The following is a 25,676-nucleotide window of genomic DNA, read 5'->3' as shown; positions in this document are numbered from 1 at the left end:
TAGAGGTCAGTGTGCCATAAGAAAAATGTTGAAAATCGCTGTTCTAAGGTGGTGTTCAAGAGACTCAACAAGGACACGGATTCCTGGTTACCCTATTGTCTGGGAGGTGCTCCTCCAGGCTTTATGCCTTGTGAAGTGTTGGCCCCAATAGCCACTGAGGTTGTTGTCACTGTTGCTAACAGCCACGCTGCCTCTTCAACAACTGAGGTTTCAGCTGTAACCTTGGGTGGAACGCGAAGGAAAGCTTCACCACCTCCACTCACTTCTCTGTCATAGCCCCAAGCCCAAATCCACCCCCTTTAGAAAGGCCCACTGCAGTGGAACACAGAGTAATTCTACCCATTCCAACTGTGGTGGGATAGAGTCATCATGAGCAGTGCCTCACAACCCCTGTAGCAGCAGTTGATCGTGAAGAGGCAGCAACTTCTAGTCAATCAGTTTAAAATATTTTAACTGACTAAAAAGTACCTTTGATTAATCAAGTTTTTTTTAAGGTGTAAAGTATTAGTATCCATCATGAAAGAGGAGAGGGACTTCCAGCAACCACCAACTAATCCAGGGCAGTGATGCCTTGCACCACTACCTTCCTATCCCCCACTCTTCCAATCCGTTTAACCTGCAGCTTGGTGGGACAAGACCTGGTAGATCTAGTCCACTGGGCAAAACCATTCCCCAAGAATGCTATGCAGAGTTGTCAAAATGCTCTCACTCTGCCAGTAATACCTGCTGAGTGGGGAGGCTGACAAATCCACTAAGAACAGGCAGAGGTTTAAAGCAAAATGGTTTTATTAACAGGTGAAGAAAAAAAACACAATTTAAACAGGCTTGGGTTCTTACAAATAAACGTCCCCTGAATGGAGCTGGCTCTGCAGGGAAACCTCCCCATGCAGGCCAAGACTAGGATGAGAGCCTGGGTCCCCACATGGCCTAGAGCAGGGCTTTTCAAACTGCGAGCCCTGGCCACTCTCCCCTTAAAGGGCGGGGATGGGGAAGGCAGCAATGTGATCCCCAGGATCGCGTTGCTCAGAGGGCCGCAGGGACTGGCATTTACTTACTAGTCCCTGTAGCAGCCTCCTAGCGGTGCGGGAAGCCCTGCACAAGGCTCTGCAGGGCTCCCCAGGCCTTGAAAAGTGAAAGTGCAACGAACGCACTCCACTTCCGGTTTTGCCTCCTGCCCCCGCAAGAACTTACTGCGGTTCGAACTCTCCCTGAGAGTTTGAAAACTGCTGGCCTAGAGTATGCTGAGGCAACTAAGAGTTTCCAACCTCTGGATGGGAAGGACAAACAAACATAGAACAAAACCTAATGTGTCTAGCTTTTTTTTGGTCCCTTTTCTACTTCCCTGGGGCTCTTCCCAGCGGCTTTCACTCTGCTTACCAAAAAGGCTCCCCCTGACTTGCCCAGTCTCAAGCATGGGGGGGGGGGGAACCTCTTTATCAGGCCTGGAGATTTTCCTCCCCACCTCCCCAGCCCTCCAATTGGTTGGCTTCCCCTTTTGAACCTGAAGCCTCTCAGACATTGGAAGGTAAATCCTCCACAGCAAAAACAACTGTTAACTGTTTCATCACAGTATCAAAAATAATTTTAAACTGGTAGTGACAGGAGGAATGCTTTTCCACCAATGACACTCATCTCTCACAGGAGGAAATGTAAGACAGTGTCTGCTGCAACATATGGGTATATCATCTAAAAACAAAGACATAATGCTTTTTGTTCAGATTTATTGTTTTACTTATTTATTGTTTTACTTACTTTAAACTCATTATCAAGCAACACCTCTAATACAAAACAGGCAAACTGGTTATTTGCCTTTGTTGCAAATGAAACAGAGTTCAGCTTTTCTTGGTGAATTATAGTGCTACATATACAGAATCAACTAATACACCTTGGAATTGATTTGAATGAACATTTTAATCTCCTCACCTCCCTCAAATCCTCCGGATCAACATTTTAAACATAGAAGTTAATACTACTCAGCAAAGAGATGGAGTTACAAATCGGAAAGTCTTTGGTTCAAATTAACTCTGGGCCAGGTCCTCACTAGAGGCTTTAGTTCCTCATACTTCACATTAATACAGGGGTTTCCAAACACAGGCCACTGCGACATCCCAGCCAGGAAAGCAGTCTCTGCCCCCTTAAGGGGTGGGGGGATGGCCACAGGCACCCTACCACCAGGGACAAATGGGCTTTTTTTTTTTACTTACCACTGCCTGCACCGGCCTGGGGGGGGGGGGGGAGAAGGGTGCCCGTGGACCCCTCTGCTGGGCTACCTGTGCCTCAGAAAAACTAAAAATAACTATCACAACCCACTTTCAGGTTTGTGATAATAAAACTGGAAATGGGTTATGATCACTACTTTTAGCTTTTCTGAGGTGCAGGGAGCCATATAGAGGGATCCACAGGCTCCCTGCTGTCCCTTCCAAGAGGCTGGTGCTAGCAGAGGTTGAAAAAATGCCCCTGCCAGTAGTGCGATTGTGGCTATTGCAATGCCGCCATCCCCCCTGTCCCCGAAAACAATCAGAGCAGCCCAAACTCTCCAAGAGTTTGGGAACCGCTGCATTAATACATTATAATTCTGATCTGCTTACTGGGTTTGTGACAAGGACTACTGAGACAATGTTACTGAAGCACTGATCAATCTCAGACTGTATTATTTTTCTCCATCTGTAGTCTGATGAAGATAAATACCTACTGAGAATGGAACCTGGCCTAAGCTGAAAGTCCACTTGCGGTTCTAAAAACAAAATCCATAGTAAAGCAAATCCAGAACATTACTGCTTTCAATAAATCACACACTTACAAGTGCCACTTGTCACTACTTATTTAAAATAAAATATGTGTCAAGGAATAGTCTTCATTACCTTTCCTAGCTGGCTCTTTGGCAAGTATCCTGGCATCACACAGACAAGCTATACTGTATTTTAAAATACTATGCAATGCTAGCTATCTGGAGTATCACAGCAAATGTGAGATAGAAATTTTTTAAAATAAATTAGAAGTGCCTTTTAACCTCACCAACTTTAAGTGACATGCACTTTTACAGCTACAAGCCTCATCTCCCTCAAACCCCTGTATATTTACAAAAGCATTAAAAGAGGGCAATAGGAGTAACATTACTAAAAATTGCACATGACTGCTAGAAAGCAGCGCCAGTGATAAATCCCTCTGTAGCAAGTCTGTCCAAGACCACAAATAGCAGCTATTTTGTACAGCAAAATGCCACACAATCCCCAACTCCTTCAAACTCTTAAAATAAATGCTCAGCCATGTATAGTATTCCCAAGTGTCTCCTACAGTGGCACCAGTGCTACAGGAAAGGGATGCAAGAAGAAAGGAATTAGGGAAAAACCTGAGTGTTGAAAGGGTGGAGATAAAGAGCTTTACAGCAACTTTATATAACTGTGCTGAACAACTGTGCTGGCCATTAAAAAAAAAAGGCTGATCTCTTAACTACTCAAGTTGAAACCTGCAAAATGTAAATCAAGCCTTTGTGAGACTAACTAAAATAGAGTCCCCTCAGGGCTCCACAAATACCACTGTGAAGTCACTGAAGTGTTCAGCAAGTTATTCCCAGACCTTGATTTAATAAAGTCTCCAAAGGATTTCCTGACAAATTGCACTGTTAGAGTCATAGTCCTCATTTGAAAGATTTATTCCAGATTATTTAATCTTCATTTCTCAGATACATAAAAAATACATTCACTGATGAGATTATACACCTCACAGAACAGCACAGAAGATGACATTACAGCTAAGCTGTCATATCCAAGTTGTTTTAGGTGCCTGGGACAAAGCTATTCCTTTATGTGGGTTTCTACAAATGCAGATCATCATTACAAGCACATTGCTGGTTTTTAATTGAATAAACTACAGCTTTTTACATTGAGGCATGTTCCAAGCCCACATGGCTAAGGGGACAAGTTTTGAAAGACAATTGGTATCTGTGGATGAAACTAGTGGGGGGGGGGGATGCACCTAGTGTTTATGCCAGACATGACTAGTTCTTTCCTTTAATCATGAATTCTAGTTATCTTCACTCCCAATCCAGTCTCCCACCACCTTACAACTATAAAATCTGTTAAACTGGACTGTGGCAAGAGAACTGATCAAGTGTGTACATGAGAAACCTGCTACCAGTGGCTGATGTACTCTGCCTCAACAGACTGCAGGGTAGCAGTAAGGCCTAAGGAAGAAGGGACAGAAGAAACAAGGCCCACAGAAGAGAGTAAGGAAGGGAACGAAAGACTGGAAGGAAGGAGGAAAGGATGCTAAAAAAGGTGCAATCTGTGAAAGGAAGGAACAGGGTAAAAGAGAGAGAATGCACATGATTATGAGAGGATGAAGGGGAGAAGCACTGGAGGTGAGCAGTGTTCCCTCTAAACTGCACAGCTTCCATCAGAGCTAGGTGATGAGAATGACAACATTACCAAGTACTCTGGAGATGCCCCCATGCAGTTCTGTGCATGCTCTGCGAACTCCCTGTAAAAATTACAGGGAACATTGAGGGTGAGGAGAGCTAGAGCTAAGCTACACAAATAGATTTGAAAGAACCAGCCAAATCTTTGGCTGAAGGCCAGTAGTTTATTTGCAGTGCCAAATATGAGTTCCCATGGATTTTGAAATAAAGATACACCCTATAGAAGCAACTCTGTTTAAAAGCTTGTTTGAAAACAAAGAGTGAAGTCATCCTGAAGCTGGTACCATTACTTTATAGACCAGACTTTATTTTCTTTTTTCTTTTTTTTTCTTTTTTTTTTTTTTTAATTCACGCCTTGGGCCCCAGTTGTTATATTTCAAGTTTCATAACTATGCAATTTAGCCCCTCATGGCAGAGGCTGTTTATGATTTAAAACTGTCAGCCCTTCAAGGCTACCAGCGCTGGGACACATTCCAGACACCTGTGACATTTAAGGGGGGGGGGGTTTTACTGCAATAAATGCACCAAGGACTTCTCAGAATAACACAACTGAAGAAGTTGTATAAGAAGTTTCTTATACAAGAAAAAAAATGCAGAACTAAAGTTATTTGCTTATTAAGCTTACTCAAATTAGTTCCAATTAGTACTTGTCACAAGATGCTTATAGTTATCACTTATTTATGGTGACAGAGTGTCAGCTATGTCACTTTTAAACATTTGCTTCACATTTAAGTTTGGTAATTAAGTTATTTGAAAAGGTCAGATATAATTTTGTAAAAAGGGAGCCTGATGGGAAAGGGCTCCATAAATAAAGTTAAATAATATTTATATAGCAATTTGGAGGGTTCAAAACACTTAACAGGCATTATCGTTAATCTTTATACTACCACATAAAGTATGTTAGTACAGATTGAGTGTTCTTCATCCAAAATGCTTGGGACTAGAAGAGTTTTGGATTTTTTCAGATTCTGGAATATTTGCATATACGTAATGAGATATATTGGGGATGGGACCCAAGTTTAAACACAAAATTCATTTATGTTCCATAAGGTGAATGTTAACTATATTGCCTGAAGGTAATTTTATACAATATTTTTAATACTCATGTGCAAGAAACAAAATTTGCGTACACTGAACAATCAGAAAGTAAAGGTGTCACTGTCTCAGCTACCTATGTGGACAATCTGTGGTTGTTTGGCATCACCATCATTTCAGACTCTGAATTTATATGTTATTGATAAGCAATCATTTTCTTACAATTATTCATACATAATTACTCAACAGATGGGTGTGCTGAACATATCAGATGGAAGCTTTGAGTGTGGCTTGCCAGTGAGTTCCTAACTGAGGGTGGAGTAAAAGTGTAAACAATAAATTGTTAGAGGGAGCAGACACGCTGAAGTCTACTTCTGAGGTCTGCAACAAATAGCCACTCAAGCTTAAGACTTCCTTTTGTCTCCAGTACAACAAAGCAGCAAAGGCAGTTCAATGGGGATACACTCAGAGATAGCATCCATGAACCAGAGCAGCTATAGAAGAAAATCTTTAGAAGCATCAGTACAGCTGCAAGTCTGCATTTCACCCTTTTTTGGAAGCCCTAACAAACAAGCTTCACTAAGGGGGGGAAGGGGCAAGTATGAGAAACACCAGCAACCTAGCCAGACATTTTTTCATTATCCAGATAAGTTTGTTCCAATGTTATGGTTGAAGAGGGGGGAAAAAAACATGATTGCATTCTTTCCACCCATGAAGCTAAAAGGTACATTAAAAAAATTCCGAATAGCACAGGATATGCCACGAGTCACTCTAACTATTCTACTCCATGAATTTCATTCAAACACCAGTGGAATGTCACCAACACCACTGCATGCCAATGTATCCCAGACAGTAATACAACTCAAGTTGGAATAAATTCAAAAGAGACATAGGCATGTTTTAGATCCCCTTCAATTGATAGTGTTATTCCCAACATCACCTTATACAACACCAATGTTACATCAGTCTTAATACACTCTTAAAAATCAATGAAGAACAAAAAATCCACTAAAAACTCCCAGCTTCCCCTGCTCCCTCCAGTCTGCCAGTTCTTATGATAGAATGTAGGCTACAGGCAAACTCCACAATCAGTCACAGCCCTCCCACCCTAGTTTTAACCCCTGCCACACAGACAATTCAGATAGCATAGGACACATGACAGTGTATTTCCCTGGCTTCATAGCATGCATACTTGGAGTACAGAGAAGGAGCATTTTGCACAAACAATCTGCTGCTCTCCAAACATGCATGGGAAGAGCACTTTGCTAACAGTTGTCTTCTCATGACAGGCACTTCTCCTGCAAACACCCAACTTCCACTCCCACACCCCAACAGGAAGTGCAAGGACAATGCACTCCACAGGGAAGAAAATCTCCCACAGAGTTCCACTACAACTCCCTGCAGGAGAGGGAAAAATGATGTCCCAGCTACAGCGCTTTCTCCGTCAGCAGGGCACTACTACATGCACATTCAGATGATACTACTCACTCCCAAGTGCTGGGCATGCAACTTGAGCCAGAGACCATATACTGTACTGCTTCTGCTGTCTATTCCTCTGTACCTCTCTGCATTCCACAAGCAGCTTTCAAATGGATCAGAGAACACAGGACCTTCCGTATACCCAGCTTTGCAGAGCACAAAGGGAGCCCACAACATTCCTGGTAGCAATGACCAGTGTGATTCCAGCTGTTCCTTTCTGAGGTTGACTGACTGACTTATTCCAGGCAGACTTCTGCATGACAGACAGGGATGCAACTGGTGCAGCCAGACCTCACTAACCTCTGCTATCTCTCAGATAACTTCCAAAGCCACAAGAGTTCTAGTGGGGGGGGGGGGAAGGCAACTCTATTAATGCGGCTCTCAACTCTCTCTCAAGTGCTGCGCTACCACCAATATTGATCAATAAAAGCTTTGATTTTATTACATTGTTAGTGTTTTAGTAAGTGGGAACCCTTCTTATCATCCTAGTTGTTTCTTGTAACAGCTGGTGACATGGCAGGGCTCTGCAGGTGAGGGACCTCTCTGCTACCAGGTCTCCTCAGGGTCTGCATCTTATTCCTTGGGCAGGCTCCTCAGGGCTCACAAGCAGCCTGCTCACTGCTGCAATATGAATGAGGCAGACAAGGAGGGGAGGGAAGCATAACAGTTACACTTGGAAATAAAGAGCTTATACAGACTCTGTGTTCTATAGTGATATGGCTGGCTGCCTGTGTGGGTGCTGCAGGATGCTAAATGCTCCATGAGGTTTTCTTTGTGTGTCTCTTGCTGTGGCTAAGTGATTAGAGAGCTGCCCTACAGACTGGCCAGTGTAGGTTCAAGACCTGCCTTTTGTCTCCGCTGTAGATGTTTCTGGACAGACATGCAAAAGGTGAACTTGGTCTTGGTTATGTCACCCTTGCTGGCTGGGCTTGAACCTGCCTTAGCTGGTTCCCAGCCTGGATCTCTGTGTAGCGAGCTACCAGAACCCCTGTTTACCTGAGTGCAGTTGCGGAAACCCCTTGTGGTTTGTCCCAATTCCTCCTCAGTTACAAAGATTCCTTCCAGCTGATGAGTTCCCCCTTGGAAACTTAAACCCTTGCCCTGGAGAGGTGCGTGTATGTTCTACATGGCTCCTTTGGGAGAAGGCAAGCATCTTCTTTTCCTTGGTCTGCTACAGTCAAAAAGGCATTCTTAGCAGTCAGTATTCATGTTAGAGACACAAGAGGTTTGCAAGCTGGAATTACTGGCTCCTACCTATTTTTGCCCCTGTACCGCATGTATCACCATAGCTAGTGTAAGGGGAGGATGTTGTGGTATGCATGTGTTGGGGGAGCGTGGGTGCCAACATCCTAAGAGCAGCTCACCACTGCTGATGCACTGACGGGTCCATTCTAGGCTCTGCCTATCTAGAGTTGTTGCCAGATTGACACCCCAAGATTGGTACATGCTGCAGGTGTTGCCATAGATCAGTGATTTTCAACCCTTTTCATCGTGCGGCACACTGGTAAGGCACTAAAATGGTCAAGGCACACCATCAGCTTTTTGACAATTGACAAGGCACAGTGTGCTGTCAATGAGGGCTCACATTCCCCAAAGCTCCTATTGATAAATGACCCTCTCCCAAATTCCCGCGGTACACCTAGGGACCATTTGCGGCACACCAGTGTGCCACAGCACAGTGGTTGAAAATGGCTGCCATAGACATTGGCTGACAGAGGTACAGCCTTTTAAGGTTTATGAAGCTGTATTTTCTCCTCCTTGTGCAGGATTAGTATAGATCAGTGTTTCTCAAACTGTGGGTCGGGACCCACTATGTGGGCCGTGAGCCAATTTCAGGTGGGTCCCCATTCATTTTAATATTTTATTTTTAATACATTAGACTTGATTCTACCATAGTATGTGACTGCATTTGGGAAAATGTGACAAATCTGTACTTTGAATAGGCTACTCTGTTTATGCTTTTTACTCCTGGGTAAGTGTGGGTAGGATTACAGCCTAGAATTGTTAAAACATTTCCCTGCTTGATGATGTCACTTCTGGTCATGACATCACTTCCAGTAGGTCCCAACAGATTCTCATTCTAAAAAGTGGGTCCCAGTGCTAAAAGTGTGAGAACCACTGGTATAGATACAAACCACACATGTCAGTGTCACTAGGTTGGTGGCTTAATGACTTAACTTAGGTATAAGATTGCACTTTAAAGTTCTCTTATACTAGTTCTGGATATTAAGTGCAGAGACAAAGTAGAATATACTTGGTATACATACATTTTCCACTTACATTATAGCAGGCTTTTTAAAAAGAGCATATTTAAGTTATTCTGTGCAAAAAATGCATCCACAAGTCACATCCGTGAATTTTAACCCATGTGGGATTTGTAGTCACATGTTCCATACAGTCTGGGGTGCTAGCCCCTCCTCTTGCATCACCAATCATCATTCAGCAGACTTCCTAGATCTGCATGCATCCCAGCAGCACTTGCTGGGTGAAAGAGATGGGAGCATCCCCCTGAGAGATTGCCCTTCTGAGGGAAATAAATGTCCTGCTCTTGCCAGTGACAGCAGGATTCGAATGCTGTTTGTTTTCTTTCCTAGTGTGCACAAAGAGCTAATCCACTTGTGTGGGGAGCAAACTGCAGGCCACTCCTTAGAGCTTCCAAGCAGATAGCCATAGGATTGTGCCCCAAGGCAGGCACATGGGGAGGGTCACTCAAGTAGCCACCCTTCACACACTCAGAAAAGCAGACAAAGATCCTAATTGCAAACATATGTGCATACAGCTATATACATGTTCCTGGGAGTAAGCACTATTAAACACAATGGGACTTACTTCCAAGTAGGCATATATAAGGGATTATAAACAGTAACACCATGGCACCTCATCCCCAGACTATCATAGGACCAGCGAGAGGGGCTCTACTGGTTGTCCCAAAAGGGGGCTTCCCCTCCCTCTCGTCTCCCCATCCCAATCAGAATCACAGAGCAAACGACCATGTGAAATCCACTTTTGCTGCCATCTCTATTACTTGCCACAAGTAAGGGGACAGAGATGGTTGCCCTTTAAATTAAAAACAAAGTGAAAACAAAGAAGGAGGGTTCTGTTGGGCACCAGTAGGGAGCTGTCTAACCTCCTTTGAGGACCCAAAATTCACAGATGTCAAAAACCATGCGAGTTTTTCTATTGTATGTTCAAATTCCATGCGAAAGATTCAGAACTCATGAAATAAAAAGTGAAAAAGCTGCTTGGATATTCTGTGGCAAAAAAACTCACAGATAAGGAAAATGATGCGAGTACTGCTTTCAAACATGTGGTTATTCCAGGGTGAATGCCCATTTCACCCAGTTTAGTTTCACACGCAAAAGCAGCTGTTTCGTACTAGCCAACTAAGCAGGAGAGCCTTATTTTCACTTCCTGCAGTTAAACAAAAAAAGGAACTAGCCACACATTTCATTTCATAGTAAACTCAAGACGTATATACTTTTATACATATAGGGCATTGGACTGTAGAAAGAAAATTACACAACCATCAAATCCAACAGTTCTCTGGATTTGTCTCCACATTTCCATAATGCCTTTTCTGTCATCATGTCTGTGAACCATGCATACAAACAGATGGTTGCGCATTCACTGGGTTCCAGTCTGCTTAGAATACAAGAATCTCATAGTGAATTGCATCCTACAGAGACCTCAAAACAAAGAAGTCAACTGAATTAAAACAAAGAGGGTCAAACAGCAGCCATGTGAAAGATTTAGCCTCCTGAGCACTAGAATGCAAATTTGCCATTGAACAATGCTTATTTCTGAATTTTCTATCTCAACATTGCATTTCTTCAGTTCTAACCCAGTACAATAAACACACAAGCAGAAAACTGTTTCCAGGCAACACCAAGTCCATTCAGGTCAGATTTGTCTCTGCTATTCAACTTCTACCATAAAAAAGACAGATTTGTTAACTCGTAAACAGTTATGAGACACACAGAGAGAGAAAGATAAGGTGAGCTGGCATTCTTGCCCTTCACAAAGAATATTTATATCCTCTTTTTTACACAACATAGAAAAATGCCTACTATATGCAAGTCAAACATGACAAAGTTCTAAAAAGCAAATTATGAACACTCTGTTTTGTTACATCTCACAGCCAAAATAAGTACACAACTGGTACTTATAGAGATGGCTTGTTTATGACACACTGACTCAGCAATATTCAGATACACAGAAACAATGAGAATTTTAGACAAACCACTTTTATATAAAGTAACTTTTCAAAAAGCTGAAAAATCCTCAAGGCAATACACAATCTAAATACTATGATATAAACACATACAGGTTTAATTACAGTAATAAAAATATGAAAAACATCCAGCAGAGTCAAACAAAAGAATTAAAGAAGATATTTTAATACCAGCAGAAGTTAAATCATCTCCTAGAGGGGGGAATTCCATGAAGCGGGCACCACAACAGAAAAGGTCGAGTGTGCAGCCTCTCTAAGCTAATTACAGTAAATGAAAGAATTCAAAGCAAGGGTTCATTATCTTAATGAGCAGAAAAATACATACTGCAGAAGGCAGTCCCCAAAGGCATGCAGAACCTAGACCATTAAAGGATTTTAAAAGGTAAGAACTAAAACCTTAAATTGGGAATAGAAGCTAATACACAACCAATACACTTGTTGTTGGCAACCTTCAGTCTCGAAAGACTATGGCATCCCGCTCTGAAAGGTGGTTCTGGCACAGCGTCTAGTGTGGCTGAAAAGGCCAATTCGGGAGTGACAATCCCTTCCACACTGGCAGCAAGTATAGTGCGTCCCTGGTCTGTCTCCCTGGCTATGGGCCTTCCTTCTTTGCCTCTTTGCCTCAGTCTGTTGGCCAAGTGTCTCTTCAAACTGGGAAAGGCCATGCTGCACAGCCTGCCTCCAAGCAGAACACTCAGATGCCAAAGTTTCTCATCTGTTGAGGTTCATTCCTAAGGCTTTCAGATCCCTCTTGCAGATATCCCTGTAGCGCAGCTGTGGTCTACCCATAGGGCACTTTCCCTGCACAAGTTCTCCATAGAGATCCTTTGGGATCCAACCATTGCCCATTCTCATGACATGACCAAGCCAACGCAGGTGTCTCTGTTTCAGCACTGTATACACGCTCGGGATTCCAGCTTGTTCCAGGACTGTATTGTTTGGAACTTTGTCCTGCCAGATGATACCGAGGATGTGTCGGGGGCAGCACATGTGGAAAGCGTTCTGTTTCTGCTCCTGTTGTGAGCGATACAACCAATACAATTGTGCCAGGATTGGACTGATATGGTCTCACATTCTCACAGACCAACAACTAACATTTCTGAACTGCCTTCAATGGCAATCTCAGATAGAGTTATTCAGATATATCTTGAAAAGTTTTAAAAGCGACTGTTTGCTTAAGAACAGCATACCTGAAAGAAACTAACCTTGAGCCACAAAACCTACTGAACAGGTTTCCAGGATTTCACCCCATCTCAAATCTTAAAACTCATTTCTGCCTAGTGCACAGATGTACACATTTATTCACTGTTCTGTATTTGCAACATTGGGCAGAAATGGCTTAAATATTATCTAAAACTTTGTTTAAAGATCTGATTTGGATGGTTAACATGATTTCAGTTCTCTCTTTGCTTAGCATGATCCACATTCATAGTATTTTTTTTCCACAATACTATTCCTTCTTTTTTACCTCAAGAGTTTTCCAAATAACAAGACATCCTCTTACTATTGAAGCAAAACTTATTTTAGCAATGCTAAATTCTTGAAGAAGCTTTATATTAGCCTACTGCCTGCCACAGCAAAAATCCCATGAGAAAGCAGTCAGTAAAGCAATTTTCACACAATATCAAGGTAATTGCAGTATAATTCAATTCAAACATGCTGAATTAAACATTGATTGAGAAGTGGCATGTTATTTTAGTATGTTCCTTACAGCAAAACCCCCTTTTCAAAACAAATACATATCCAGTTAAGAGACTTTAGTGTTGTCAGAAAATAGTTTTATAAATCACTGCCTCTTGCTATAGATCCTATCAGCAAATAAAAATGAGTGAAACAAAAGTACCACTTTATTTTGCACACTACATTTCCCTTTCAAACAAGGGAAGAAGCTTTCATAGTGATAAACATCACCAATCTTATGCTATTTTACAAGACAGCAGAAGTTACTCAAATATTCTCTTTCTCTCACTCACTCACCCACCCCTCTCAAGGTAACTCTCAAACCTAATACCTAGTGAATCAGGAAGCAATTCAGTTTCTCCTGTCATTTTCCAATACCTGGCATTTTACTGTCATTTACTATTTTGTTCAAAAAGGCTCAAAGTTTACACATACTGTCTCACAGGTACCCAAACATCTGATCAGTTGCAGCCAGGAAATGTCAGAAGTGTTTTTCCCCTGAAATAAAGACTTTGTCCAACCAAAAACAAAAGTTTGCAAGCAGACTTCATAATCTCAGTGTCACTAAATACGTACTTTGTTTGAAGCAAACCAAAATAAGGGGCCAAATCCAGCAAGGTAACAACCTGTTAAAAACACTGCAGAATACTACAAAAATCAGCTTCTACAATTATTGCTTGAAGCCAGCCCATTTCCTATTACTTTGCGTGTGACAGGATTCATTGCGGAACTGCTTTGTGACCTTTTTAAATTATCTTTCACCACCACAAAGTAACAATTTAACCGTGAGACAAAACACTCCTTTGAAGTGTTTATTCCTTCACAAAGGCAACATGGAACTGTATACTGTGCACATGCTCTACCACCTCACTCCCCTGAAAGCCTTCAGCCTTTTGTCAGCTAATTATTTCAATGTTTATACCTTCATTATGCACTGACCTGTTTGACAGAATCAGTCAATATTTAACCTGAAAAATCTTACAACCCACTGCTTCTCAGGATGATGCCGATATTGTTCCTACTTGGGCGCATGCAGACACCCTAAAAATCCCAGTACAGAGAGGAGAGGGTGGCATCAGATTGAGGTATATGGAAGAAAATATCCATTCCGCATTTGTGAAGAGGAATAAGCGGAAACAGAATCCTAGAATGGGAAAAGGAAGCATATTACACTAGTGAGGGAAGTGAGAGAGGGAGGAAAACATTACTTGGCAAGACATTCAAGAAAGAACAAATTTCATGAGTTCATGAAAGAACAAATTTCACAAAGGACTGATACACAAGTAATAGCTACTGTGGGACTATGAAAGGATGGGAAAGAGCACAGTCCTTTGTCTAGCCAAAGAAAGGGAAATCTACTGTCAATTTAGGTAAAAGGCTCAGTTAGCTATTCTATACAATATATGCAGGTGGCAGAAGAAACCATTCTTGTAGGTGTGCCCTTAACCAGAGAAAGATGAAATGCAGGTGATGCTAATTCTGACCGACTCCCACTCCCCCAGAACAATGCAGTTTTTAGGAGAGAAGGATGCACAAACTTCAGGAGCAGACTGGTACAGTATTAACACATTTGTGTTGCACTCAAATTCCAAGTGGGGCAGGAAGGCTGCTTTATTATATACATTTGCACAGGATAACATACCACCAGTCTCAGGGGGAGTAATTTCCAAATAAGTGTACATAGGACTGGCTGAAAGCTGCATCCCAATTTGACACCAACTCTCTCCTCTTGCTATCATAAATATTAAGCAATTAGGTCTCTTTTTAAGTGATCTTTCAAGGAGGGGAGCATGCTCCTCAGAAATGTAAGTGCATAATTTTTAAGGATACAACTTTTGAGAATCTGCATTCTTATCCCACAATGGAACTACTAGACAAAAACTGCAACTTTTAAAAAATGTTCTGAATGGCATAGGAGAGCACTTCTCAAACTTTCTGGTCTCCAGAGCCTTTTATGCTCCTAACCGAAGTCTTGGGGAGCCCACCAGAGCATGTGTGGAGTCTCAGGGTGCCCTAGAGTGCTAGCACATGTGCAAAGTGGTGCAGCGTCAAGCAGATGGTGGCCACTTGTCCTCATGGAGTCTTTTAAGGGATCTCAGGGAGCCCTAGGGCTGCCAGGAGCACACTTTGAGAAATAGTGCCATAGGCTATGGTGTAAGCCCTTGGATGCTGGCATACATTTGTTCTGACTGTGCTAAGCCACCAACTCCACACAACACCAGCACATTTCCACTATTAATACAAGCTCCCAAATGAAGCAGAGACACAAATAGGACAGGGAGGAGCTGGCAGGTGCCACATCCTAAACACCCTCCAAATGACAAACATGTCCCAAAAACTAGCATAACATTACACTGATTGATAAATGTCTAAATGTACCCACAGAAATCAATAAGAGAAAAACACCATAAACTCCGTTCCACCCAGCCCATCTATTCTGCTATGGTGGAACATAAAGGTACAGGTTAAACTCCACCACCAGTCAAAGCACTTCCACTCTCATACTTGAACCTTGCTTTGGAGACAATTGCTCAGATGACAGGGCGCATAGCATGTTCCACTACTACTTCCCAGGCACCACTGCATGCATATAATCACTGCATGTGATTGGCGATGGAGCCAGGGTGGTGTAGTGGTTTGAGAGGTGGATTTAAACCTCCTCAGCCACGAAGCTTCCTGCTTGACCTTGGGCCAGTCACTTTCTCTAAGCCTCACCTACCTCACAGGGTTGTTGTGAGGACAAAAAGGAGGGGAGTAGCTGTATCCACTGCCCTGAGCTCTTTGGAGGAAGGGCGGTATAAAAACGTGATAATAAAATAAATAAAAATATTCATATGTCACTACTCTTACTTACAAAAGTCAAGCATGCATCCTGTTCCAGATACCACATATTGCTGCTGCTGTCTTTTTCTCTGTGCATCTCTTTGCATACCCTGCACACCACATGCAGCTTTCCATCAGGGACAGAGGACACAGGACCTTCCACATGCCCAGCTACGAAAACTACAAAGGAAGCTCACAGCATGTCTGGCAGCAGTGACCAGTGTTATTCCAGCTGTTCCTCTGTGGAGCTGCTGACCGACTTCTTCCAGGCAGGTTCCTGCAGCTTTACAAATTCCCATGACTGACAGTGATGCAACTAGTGTAGCCAGACCTCAATGCTGTCTCTCAGATAACTTGCAAAGGCACAAGAGACCTGGTGAGAGCAGAGGCAACCCCATTCATGGGTCTCTCTTTCAGATACTGTCTACTACTGATGCTATTCAATAAAAGCTTTGACTTGCTTTAACTGTTGCTAAGTCTCGATAGAGAAATAACCCTTCTCCTCTTTACTTCAGCTGGGCTTAAGGCAGGTCTTAGGAGGGCTTTCTGTTCTCAAAGCTAAGGATCTGCATCATCCCCATTTTCCAACTCTGAGCTCCAGAGTAGGTGAGCAGAGAGGTAGACTCTGCCAGGCACAAATGGTCTAACTGCTTGCTGTTTCTGCCCCTTTAGCGCTTGTACCACAGAAGAAGGAGCTATAGTCTCCTTCTGTGAAAATGGGTATGGGTGTGAGTGTGTGCATAGAGGGTGGTTATTGTACTGGTGGCATGCCCTGAGCCTTGATTGGCTCCTTCCACATCTGGCCCACATAGGGCCATCATTTAGATGATGCCCCATGATTTGTGAGTGCTATCTTTGTTTCCTTGGATGTTGGGGGAGTGACTGGCAAAGCTGAGCTTCTGAGGAGTTGCCTGGGTTCTTGTTTTCTGCACCCACTTTGTACTGAACCACTTTAGGTCAATTTGTTGGCTATTACTTGAACTTTATAGTGTAGCAGAGATGCTAGCACCACTTGAGTATAGGACTGCACTGCAAACCACTGCTCAAAACAAGAAGTCCATAATCCATAATGAGCAAGCTTTGCCATAGCTGCAGTTCGGAATACTGGATCCTCTTATCTAATCTCTACAGATGAGTGGGCAAGCCCTTGGCTTGATGGATCCACCAGAAGCCCTGGGCACTATCTCTCACCTTCTACTTCTCATCTGTAAAAATGAAGGACAAAGTGGTCCATCTCCAATTGTGAAGATAAACACAAAGTACAGTACTGCTATCTTTCTGGAGCTTTAGGTGTAAGGATAAGGGGATGTATCTCAACACAATGAATGCTTCTTATACTAGCTGCTACAGCTAAGGCCAGCTGCTGATATTAGGCAATGGCTAGCTATTTCCTGCCTGGTAGTGACTAAGTCCATGGACACCAGTAATCTCTTTCATTGGACAAAACAAGTTAGTACACATCCAGATGCCTCTCTTAATTAGGAGAGCAGCTGCTGTTCCAGTGCATCTGATCTCTATAGTACATATGACTAGGATCGCTCGCTTTCGCACACCCATCTTTGTAGATGATGGGGGGGGTGCAGAACCAGCACCAAGAACATCTATGCATCTGGCTTTCTACTTTTGTACAGAGGAGGAGAATGTTGCCATAGCAAACTACAATCACAGGAAGTTGCTGCATAAGATGTCCCCTTCACATCATCAGATCCAGTTCAAAGATAAATATATAACATGGATGCCTTTTACACGACACAACTGAAACGTGCCCCTTATTTGCTGGAAATTCAACTGGGCAGCTTTACTGGTGGGATGAGAATGCAACTAAATTGCTATTTTGTTCAGGAGTGGGGACAACATGAACAACTACATGAAAGAACATCAATGGTGCTAATTGATCTTAATTTCAGAATGAGAAATTCTTGTGCTACAATGACCAGAAAGGAAGTTGCAAGAAACTATGTTGAGGTTCACTGTACAAGAAGCACTCTTTTTTTCATTACTACTATGTATACTCCACACCCAAATCTTAGCACTGAACATGTTTCAGACCCATGTCTTTTGAAGATCAGCACTCAAACATTATGAGGAAAGGTATTAAATTCCCAATGGGAGAAGAGAAAGAAGACATAGCAGGGGATAGCACCCCCTGCATCATCTCTACCTGGAAAGGGCACCTAGGGCCTAATATGGCCAAATACTTAGCCCCAAAGCCTAATTCAGTGGTAACTTCCAATCAACATTGAAGAAACCTCCATGCCCATGGAACTGGTGGGAAAGGCTAAGTTCAGGCATGTGCCCGAGAAAACAATACATAATCTGCTACCACAAGATGCAATGCCAATCATTATCCTAAAGAAATTTTTTAAAATATTGCACAAATATACAGATCAGTTACTTTTATAGTAATGGAACCTTCATGGTCAAAGGTAGTATAATTAACCAGACACTTGGAAAAACAGCAAGGGAAGGTCATCCCTCCTCATTCTAGTTGCAGCTTGCCAGAAGCACCTGGCAGATACCACTAATTACTTCTAGCTGCACCACCACCATGCACAGCACTTTTAAAAGGAACACAAGAGCTCACTGGGGCAAGGGATCAAAACCAAATTGTTCACCTTGGGGGAAGTGACAAGAAGAGCAGGGAGAAAGAATGGGCACAACATGCTGGACTGGATGAAGCCTGACCCTGTGAGGCCATTCGCAGGTCTGAGGTGGGCTTAGTTCATGAGCACAGGCACACTTTCCTGGGAGTAAGCCCTATTGGACACAGTGAGACTTAATTCTGAGTAGACATGCCTAGGATTGGGCTCTGAGGCTGCAACCCTACCACACTTTCCTGGGGGTAAGCCCCACTGACTCTAACAGGACTTCTGAGTAGACATGCCTAGGGTTGGGCTCTCAGGCTGCAACCCTACCACACTTTCCTGGGAGTAAGCCCCACTGGACACAATGAGACTTACTTCTGAGTAGACATGCCTAGGGTTGGGCTCTCAGGCTGCACCCCACCACACTTTCCTGGGAGTAAGCCTCCCGACTCTAACGGGACTTACTTCCGAGCAGACCAGCACAGGCCGGCCACTGCCCACTCACCGAGGTGCAGCGTGAGGTTGATGGTGCTGGGGTACTGGACCCCGGCCAGCATGGTCTGGCTCTGCCACCAGGTGGTGTCGGCCTGGTTGTTGTAGTCGGTGAGGAAGGCGGCGCCGTGCTGCAGGTGAGGCTGGGAGGCGTCGCACAGGTGGCAGGACTTGGTGACCCCGGTGACGCCGGTCTGCACGCAGTACTCCTCGGCCGGGCGCCCGCACGTGTTGGTGGCCACCACGGTGGCGTTGAAGGCGGCGTTCACGAACTCGGGCATGCAGCGCTGCGGCCGCCCGCCCTCCTCGTCCGCACACTCGTCCATGGCGCCGCCGCACGGCCCGGGCAGCAGCAGCAGCAGCAGCAGCAGCGCCGGCACGGCCAGCAGCCCCAGGCGCAGCCGGGCGGGCATCCTCCGGAGCGGGAACGGCCCCTCGCAGCCTGCAGAAAGCGCCCGCCGCTCTGCAGCCTTCAGGAGAGCGCGCGGGCCTGGCTGGCTGGCTGGCTGGGCGGGCAAAGGGGCAGCGGCAGCCCTCGCCACTCTGCGCGGAGCACACACTCCCTCTCCGGGCTGCAGGGTGGGGGCCCCGCGTTGCACGCCGGGATGCGCGGAGGGGAGGAGGAAGCGGGGGCACTGCCGGGCCTGGCGGGGTCCTGCTCGGCCCTGGAATGCTTTGAACAGCAGGAATTCCCGCTTGGGAGCGCTTCGCAAGAGCAGCCCTGCGGGAAGGGGAGGAGGCGGCCAGCCCCGAGCCTCCTGCGGCGCTGCCGGGGCTTCTGCAAACCGCCCGCGAGGCTCTCGCGCACGCACACGCTCTCTGTTCACACGCGCTCTCTCCTCACTCACACACACACACTCTCTACTCACACTCTCTCCTCACTCACACTTTCTGCTCACACACTCTCTTCTCACTCACATTTTCCTCTTTCACACACACTCTCTCTACTCACTCACACACGCACTACTCACACACACACACTCTCTTCTCACTCACTCTCTCCTGATTCACACACGCTCCTCACTCACACACACACTCTCTACTCACTTCTCATTCACACACACTTTCACACACTCTACTCACACACACACTCTCTCTCTCTCTACTCACACTCTTCTCACTATCCACACACTTTCACACACACACTCTCTCCTCACTCACACACACTTTCTCTACTCACACTCTCCTTTCACACACTCTCCTCACACACACACACACTCTCTCTCTCTCTCTACTCACGCACACACTCTCTCCTCACTCACTCTCCTCTCACACACTCTCTCTTCTCACACTGCTCACTCACACTCACTTTCACACACACACTCACTCTTTCCTCACTCACACTGTCTCTACTCACACACACACTCTCCTCACTCTCATTCACACATGTGCACACACACTTCTCACTCTCTTTCATTCACACTCTCATTCACACACACTCTCTCACCCACATACACACAAAGTGCTGCTTGTGGCAAGAGCCATCACATGCATGGGTGGTTCTTACTGCTTCCAGCGCATTTTAATAAATGAATGTGGCTCAAGCCTACTGGTTGTGTTTACTCAGAAGTAAAAATCCTGCAAAACTCACTGGCAAGTCGGTTCAGGGTAGGCTTTGCAGAACTCATGAACTTTGCAGAACTCATGAGTGAGTTCTACAGATTTACACCCAGGTAATTTGCCCTGGAAATGTGCCTGCTTGTGGGTCATTAATGTAGCCTTAAAGGGCATTTCAAATTGGTATTAATTTGTCCTCTCTTGGCATAGGTGAGTGAAGGATCCAAGGCCACCCACCCACCGAATCTTGCTACTTAGTGCACATTTGAATCTGGGTCTTTTGTGGATGCAGTGGTTAATTAATTAAAATAAATGTGGTCAGATCTACTTGAATGTTAAGTCTGTCTCCTGAAAGCTCTGCTCAGTAGGCTTAAGGAAGTACCTTTGATCATGTGCAGAGTGTTTTTCTTCACCAGTCCCAAGCATGTCTACTTAACAGTGAGTAGGACTGAGTGAGACAACAAGGCTACAACCCTATCCACACTTTTCTGGGAGTAAACCTCATTGACTATAATGGGAACTACTTCTGAATGGACACGCTTGGGATTGGGCTCCAAGTCCTTTGAACCCAGTGGAGCTCTTTTCTTTGTAATCAAGTTTGGTTGTAAAATTGAACAGTACTGTATTGATGGGCTGTGGTTACAGCACAATCTTCTACATGTTTACTCAGAAGTAAGTCAAAAGGTATTCAATGAGACTTACCTCTAGATAAGTGTACATAGGATTGTATAGTCAGTGGGATGGGAAAGGTACCTTGCAAATACTTAGCAGCACTCCCTTCTTTTTTACCACTGAATGCATTCTAAGGTGGAGCTCTGTAATTGAAACAGATCAAGTGGCTGAGTCTTGGCACAAATTACCATACAGCCTCTTCAGACCATGTCAAAACCCAGCACTGTATTTTCTGTACCACCAAAAAAGGGTGCAGTGTTTGTAAACTGAAATAGGGGAGGGGTATTCCAGATATGAGTACTGTACCCTGACAGTCCAATTCTACACATTTATTCAAAATTAAGCCCCACTGTAAATCCATTACATTTACAGTAGAATCTTTGTTTACTCAGAGGTAAATTCCACTGTTCAATGGCTCTTAATCCTAAGTGTGTATAGGATTGCAACTTGAAAAGGTCATCTAGAGGCCCTCTAATCATGCTGTCTCAAGCCTTAAATGTCCTGACCCATGGGAAATCCCACTGAGATGAATTGATACTACCCTGAAGTGTTTAGAATCACAGTATTAGAGGAATTACTTAGAAAGTCACAATGGCTGAAAGTCACGTAAACACATTCCTCTACCATCCTGAATTCTATTGCACACCACTAAAAGTTGAATAGGTCTTTCCCCCCTAATTCTTGGGTATACATTTTTCTTCTATATTGAACTGTGTATTTCTAATGCATTTTATATGCATACCACACACAGTTCTTTGCTTGCTTTGAATCTTCATAGGGTTTGAGAATTCTGGGATCACATTTTCTTTCTGTTGAAGATGGTATAATGGCACTGATTTCAGGCAGCTGCTTCCATTTACATTATGCCTGGTTTTGGAGCTGAGCATTTCCTGTGAACCAGAATAGATCTGTTTCTGGGATGACCCCTCTGTGGTGGTTGCTCTTTACCCCAGGGCCTTTCAATAAAGGCTGTTTGAGTTTTTTAATTGTTGTATGAGTATGGTTTCAAGAAGCCTCTGTACAGAAGCTTTAATGTGATTTTAAATAAGTTTGCTGACTAAGAAAAGCCAAAATCCCCTACAAGCTAGAAGGATTTAACTGTTTTCAAATGCATCTGAGCTACTTCCTGCAATTAACTTCTTATGGCACAATCCTATCAAGATTTCCATGCTGTAATGCAGCAGTGCTATACGTCCGCTGTTTCCAGAGTGGGAATAAAGGCTGCTGGAGGTCTCCCCAGGGAAGGGGACATTCATTCCCTTCCCTGCTGGGGGGTGAGTCCCAGTAGCAGTTATGGGGCTACTAAGGCTTGCACCAGTAAAATCATTGGTACAAGTCTGAGCAGCCCCATGTTGGGAATGCTCCAGAAGGCAGCCCCCCCCCCCCCACTAAAAAGGATAAAAACAGCAGCTTTAGCTGGTAAGGTGAACTTTTTTTTATTTTTTAGACTTGCAAACCCAGGTGGATCCTGACAGTGGTATGGTTTAAACAGAAGAAGTTAATTTGAACTGGGCACTGGGTAGGACTGAAATCAAATGTTCCCATACCTTAAGGAGGTACTGTGTGACTACTGCCCCACCACACGATGCAGTGCATGCCCCATTGGCACAGCTGCACCAGCACTGGAAAACTGGATAGGATTGGGCCCTTAATTATTTGTTTTACTTTAGTTATTTATAATTAATTGTTTTAATTTGCTTGACAATGTCACTTCTGACCATAATAACACTTCTGGTGGGTCCTGGACAGATTGTCATTCTGAAAAGTGGGTCCCAGTCTAAACGTTTGAGAACTGCTTCAATAAGGTGTTAGTAAGTTGAAACCCTGGGGTGGGCGTGATACCACTAGTGACCAAAATCACTAAAATTGCAGTTTGTAGGAATAATTTATCATGTTATGTATCAATACGTAATTTCATGTAGAATGCAATGAAACAAATCATGTAGAAATATCTATATTCTATTAAAAGGTACGGTCCCAAAACCAGTGGGGATGGGATGATGGTACATCACCACGCCCACCACCGGGGTGTTACCCCGCCCAAGGCATGGGGGTGATGCATTAGCCTCCTGCACTGGATGATGTGAACCCTAGTGACACTGCTGCTGCCAGCGCAGGTATGTTCTGCAATGAGCATTGCAGGGGTGGGGTGAGGGCAGGATGGGGGGGTGAATCAGGCCCACTGGAGAGAAACCTCCACCATATCCTAACCCCCTTCCTGGACCTGGAAGCCCTATGTGGGGCTTCTCGGACTCGAGCCAGCAATTTTGCTGGCACAGATCTGAGTAGCCTCATTGGGCATGTTTGGGATAGCACAGGATAGCACATGTTCCCTTACCCCAAGGAGGCCTCCCACCTGCTCCTAACTAGTGCCAAATACAGTGTGAGCTGTGCCACCCCGCCACACCAGCACTGGATAGAATTGGGTCATCAGTAACTGAAAACTGCTTGTGGGAAAGGATAACATCTGAGTTGAGGCATTTGGCAGAAGCAGTCCATAGACAATGCGCAGAATGTGGGAAACTGGCTTATATATATACATATAGCATTTATTTTAATTTGCTTTGAATATTTTTTGTTTTCCAGTTGTACATTGTATTCAGAGCCTTTCAGGTAAATCAATCAGTCAGTAATAAGCATGTGCCTTGGGGTGCTGCTTATGTTATGAGTGTACAAAAAACAGGAGACTGAAACAAAGAAAAAACAATTCTCTCTAATTCCTAATCCTCCTGGGCATGATTTTGTCTGAATCATGTTCTCCTCAATGCTGACATGAAACAGTCCTGCCAGACCTGGCTAGGGACCAGTTCTGATTTATTGCCCCAAAGAATGAGACAGCTATCACCATGGGATCTCCCTGGGCCTTTTGAGATTCAGGAATGCAAATAAGGGTGGGTTGCTCTTGTGTAAGATCTGGTTGCCTTTTAGAGAGGAAAGGGTGAGAAGGAAAGGCAAGTTTATTTCTACACACTTCTTTGTTTAACCAACAATCATTGACTCACAAATTGATGTGGGAACTGAAGGCAATTTGTCAATTCTCTTTCCTTATGCCACATGAGGCAAAAGCTTCCAGCTGACTATTTGAATTAATGTATGGATGAAATAGCTTTTCAGTGCTTAGCTATATGCTGCATCGGAGTAAGCAGTCACAAAATATGATTTAGCTCATGCTAAGTTTTAAATTTAGTAGGAAGGAGTTGAGATCTAGCAACAATGTGAGTGATTTTAACTAATGGTCACTGAACAGCTCCACACTTCTGAAATAAATATGACTGCTATGTGTATGCCTCTGTGTTATATTGTTTCCTTCAATAAACACACAACGTGTGAACAATAGACATGCATCCATAAACATGTAAGTACAGAGGACAGATGACAACATTACCAGGCTTTAAAGCACAATCCTATGCATTCCTACTCAGAAGTAAGTACTCAAAAGCAAGTTTAATGGGACTTACTCCCAGCTAAGTGTGTGTAGGATTGCAGCATTAGTGATGGACACTGGGGGTGATGGTGATGGGCTGTTACCATCATTCAGGGAAAAAACAGCAATAACCACTTATACAAGAAACAAATGGTATTGGTTTATTTAAATATACAAGAGATACAGTACATAAGCAGAAATAGGTACCACCATTCTGACCCATTAGCAGGCTAGGCAGAAACATTGCACAACAAGTTATTCCCCTCTCCCCTTCCTGGTACAGTACTCAGCATTTCATAGATTAGAGCTGGCAAGGACCTTCGAGGTCATCTAGTCCAACCCCCTGCCCAGTTCAGGTAGCTGCTACAGCATCCCTGACATGTGGCTGTGCATCCTCTGTTTGAAAATGTCCAGCATAGGACAGCAAACTATTGCTGAAGGCAGACTGTTCCAGTGCCAGACCACTCTATCAGTTTAGAAATTCTTCCTCATGTTTAGCATAACTCTACTTCTCTATACAGTCTTATAAGTGTGATTCCAAAACTTTTTAGCACCAAGACCCACTTTTTCAAATGATACTCGATTGGGACACCCTAGCTTTGCAAGACTTTTTAAAAAAAGTTTACTAGCTTCTCAAGCCTCTGTTTTTATCTTTTTTATGATCAGGGGAGGGTCAGCTTCTGGAGCATTTGTTGAGCTCCACGTTCATTGGATCAGGACCATTCTGGTGGCCTTGTGTTCCCCTTCGCCTGACCTTCAATAAGAGCTGAGGCACATTTGCCTACTTGCAAGTAAAGATGTAAAATTTCCAGAAATTTTGAGGCTTGGAAGAAAAACCAGTTTTTTCGGGGGGTGGGGGGAAGGAAATTTTTGGAAAAATTGAAAAAAATGCTACATTAGCACTTTTATTTCTTTTCCAGATTGAAAGTAATTTTAGGAACATAAAATATGACTATAGACAATTTGACTTGGCATAAAATTATCACAACTAGCATATTAAAAATATAGTGTATCCAAACAATTAGTACAAACATAATTTACTTTTTTTATAATATTTATTTGTATTTGTAACAAATGGAGCAACACTCTCCTGAACTGTTTACTAGTTTATGTGGAACAGACAAGAAAACCTCCACAAAACAATTTTTAAAAATCCAGAAGTAACAATTATTCATATTTCCTCTCCACAGTATTAAATAAAAATAAAAAACCCATTCTCATAAAAAGAATTGGGGAAGTGTATAGAAGGGCATGAATGGGCATGAAATTTAATCAGAATCA

The 25,676-nt window shown here is 43.6% G+C and overlaps 1 protein-coding gene across 1 annotated transcript in view; it reads right to left on the bottom strand.

Annotated features, from left to right (window-relative positions):
- The window catches only part of LAMC1 (laminin subunit gamma 1), a 148,749-nt gene extending 129,443 nt beyond the window's left edge, over positions 1-19,306 (bottom strand). The window contains exon 1 of the mRNA XM_066623498.1: positions 18,756-19,306. Within this exon, the coding sequence (XP_066479595.1) occupies positions 18,756-19,155 (400 nt within the window). The 5' untranslated portion in view covers positions 19,156-19,306. The remainder of the gene's footprint in view (positions 1-18,755) is intronic.
- Between the last annotated feature and the right edge of the window lie 6,370 nt (positions 19,307-25,676).

This window comes from Tiliqua scincoides, chromosome 4, assembly GCF_035046505.1.
Source record: "Tiliqua scincoides isolate rTilSci1 chromosome 4, rTilSci1.hap2, whole genome shotgun sequence".
NCBI lineage: Eukaryota > Metazoa > Chordata > Lepidosauria > Squamata > Scincidae > Tiliqua > Tiliqua scincoides.
The sequence above is the reverse complement of the archived record's forward strand: the minus strand, read 5'-3'. Positions and strand labels throughout refer to the sequence as shown.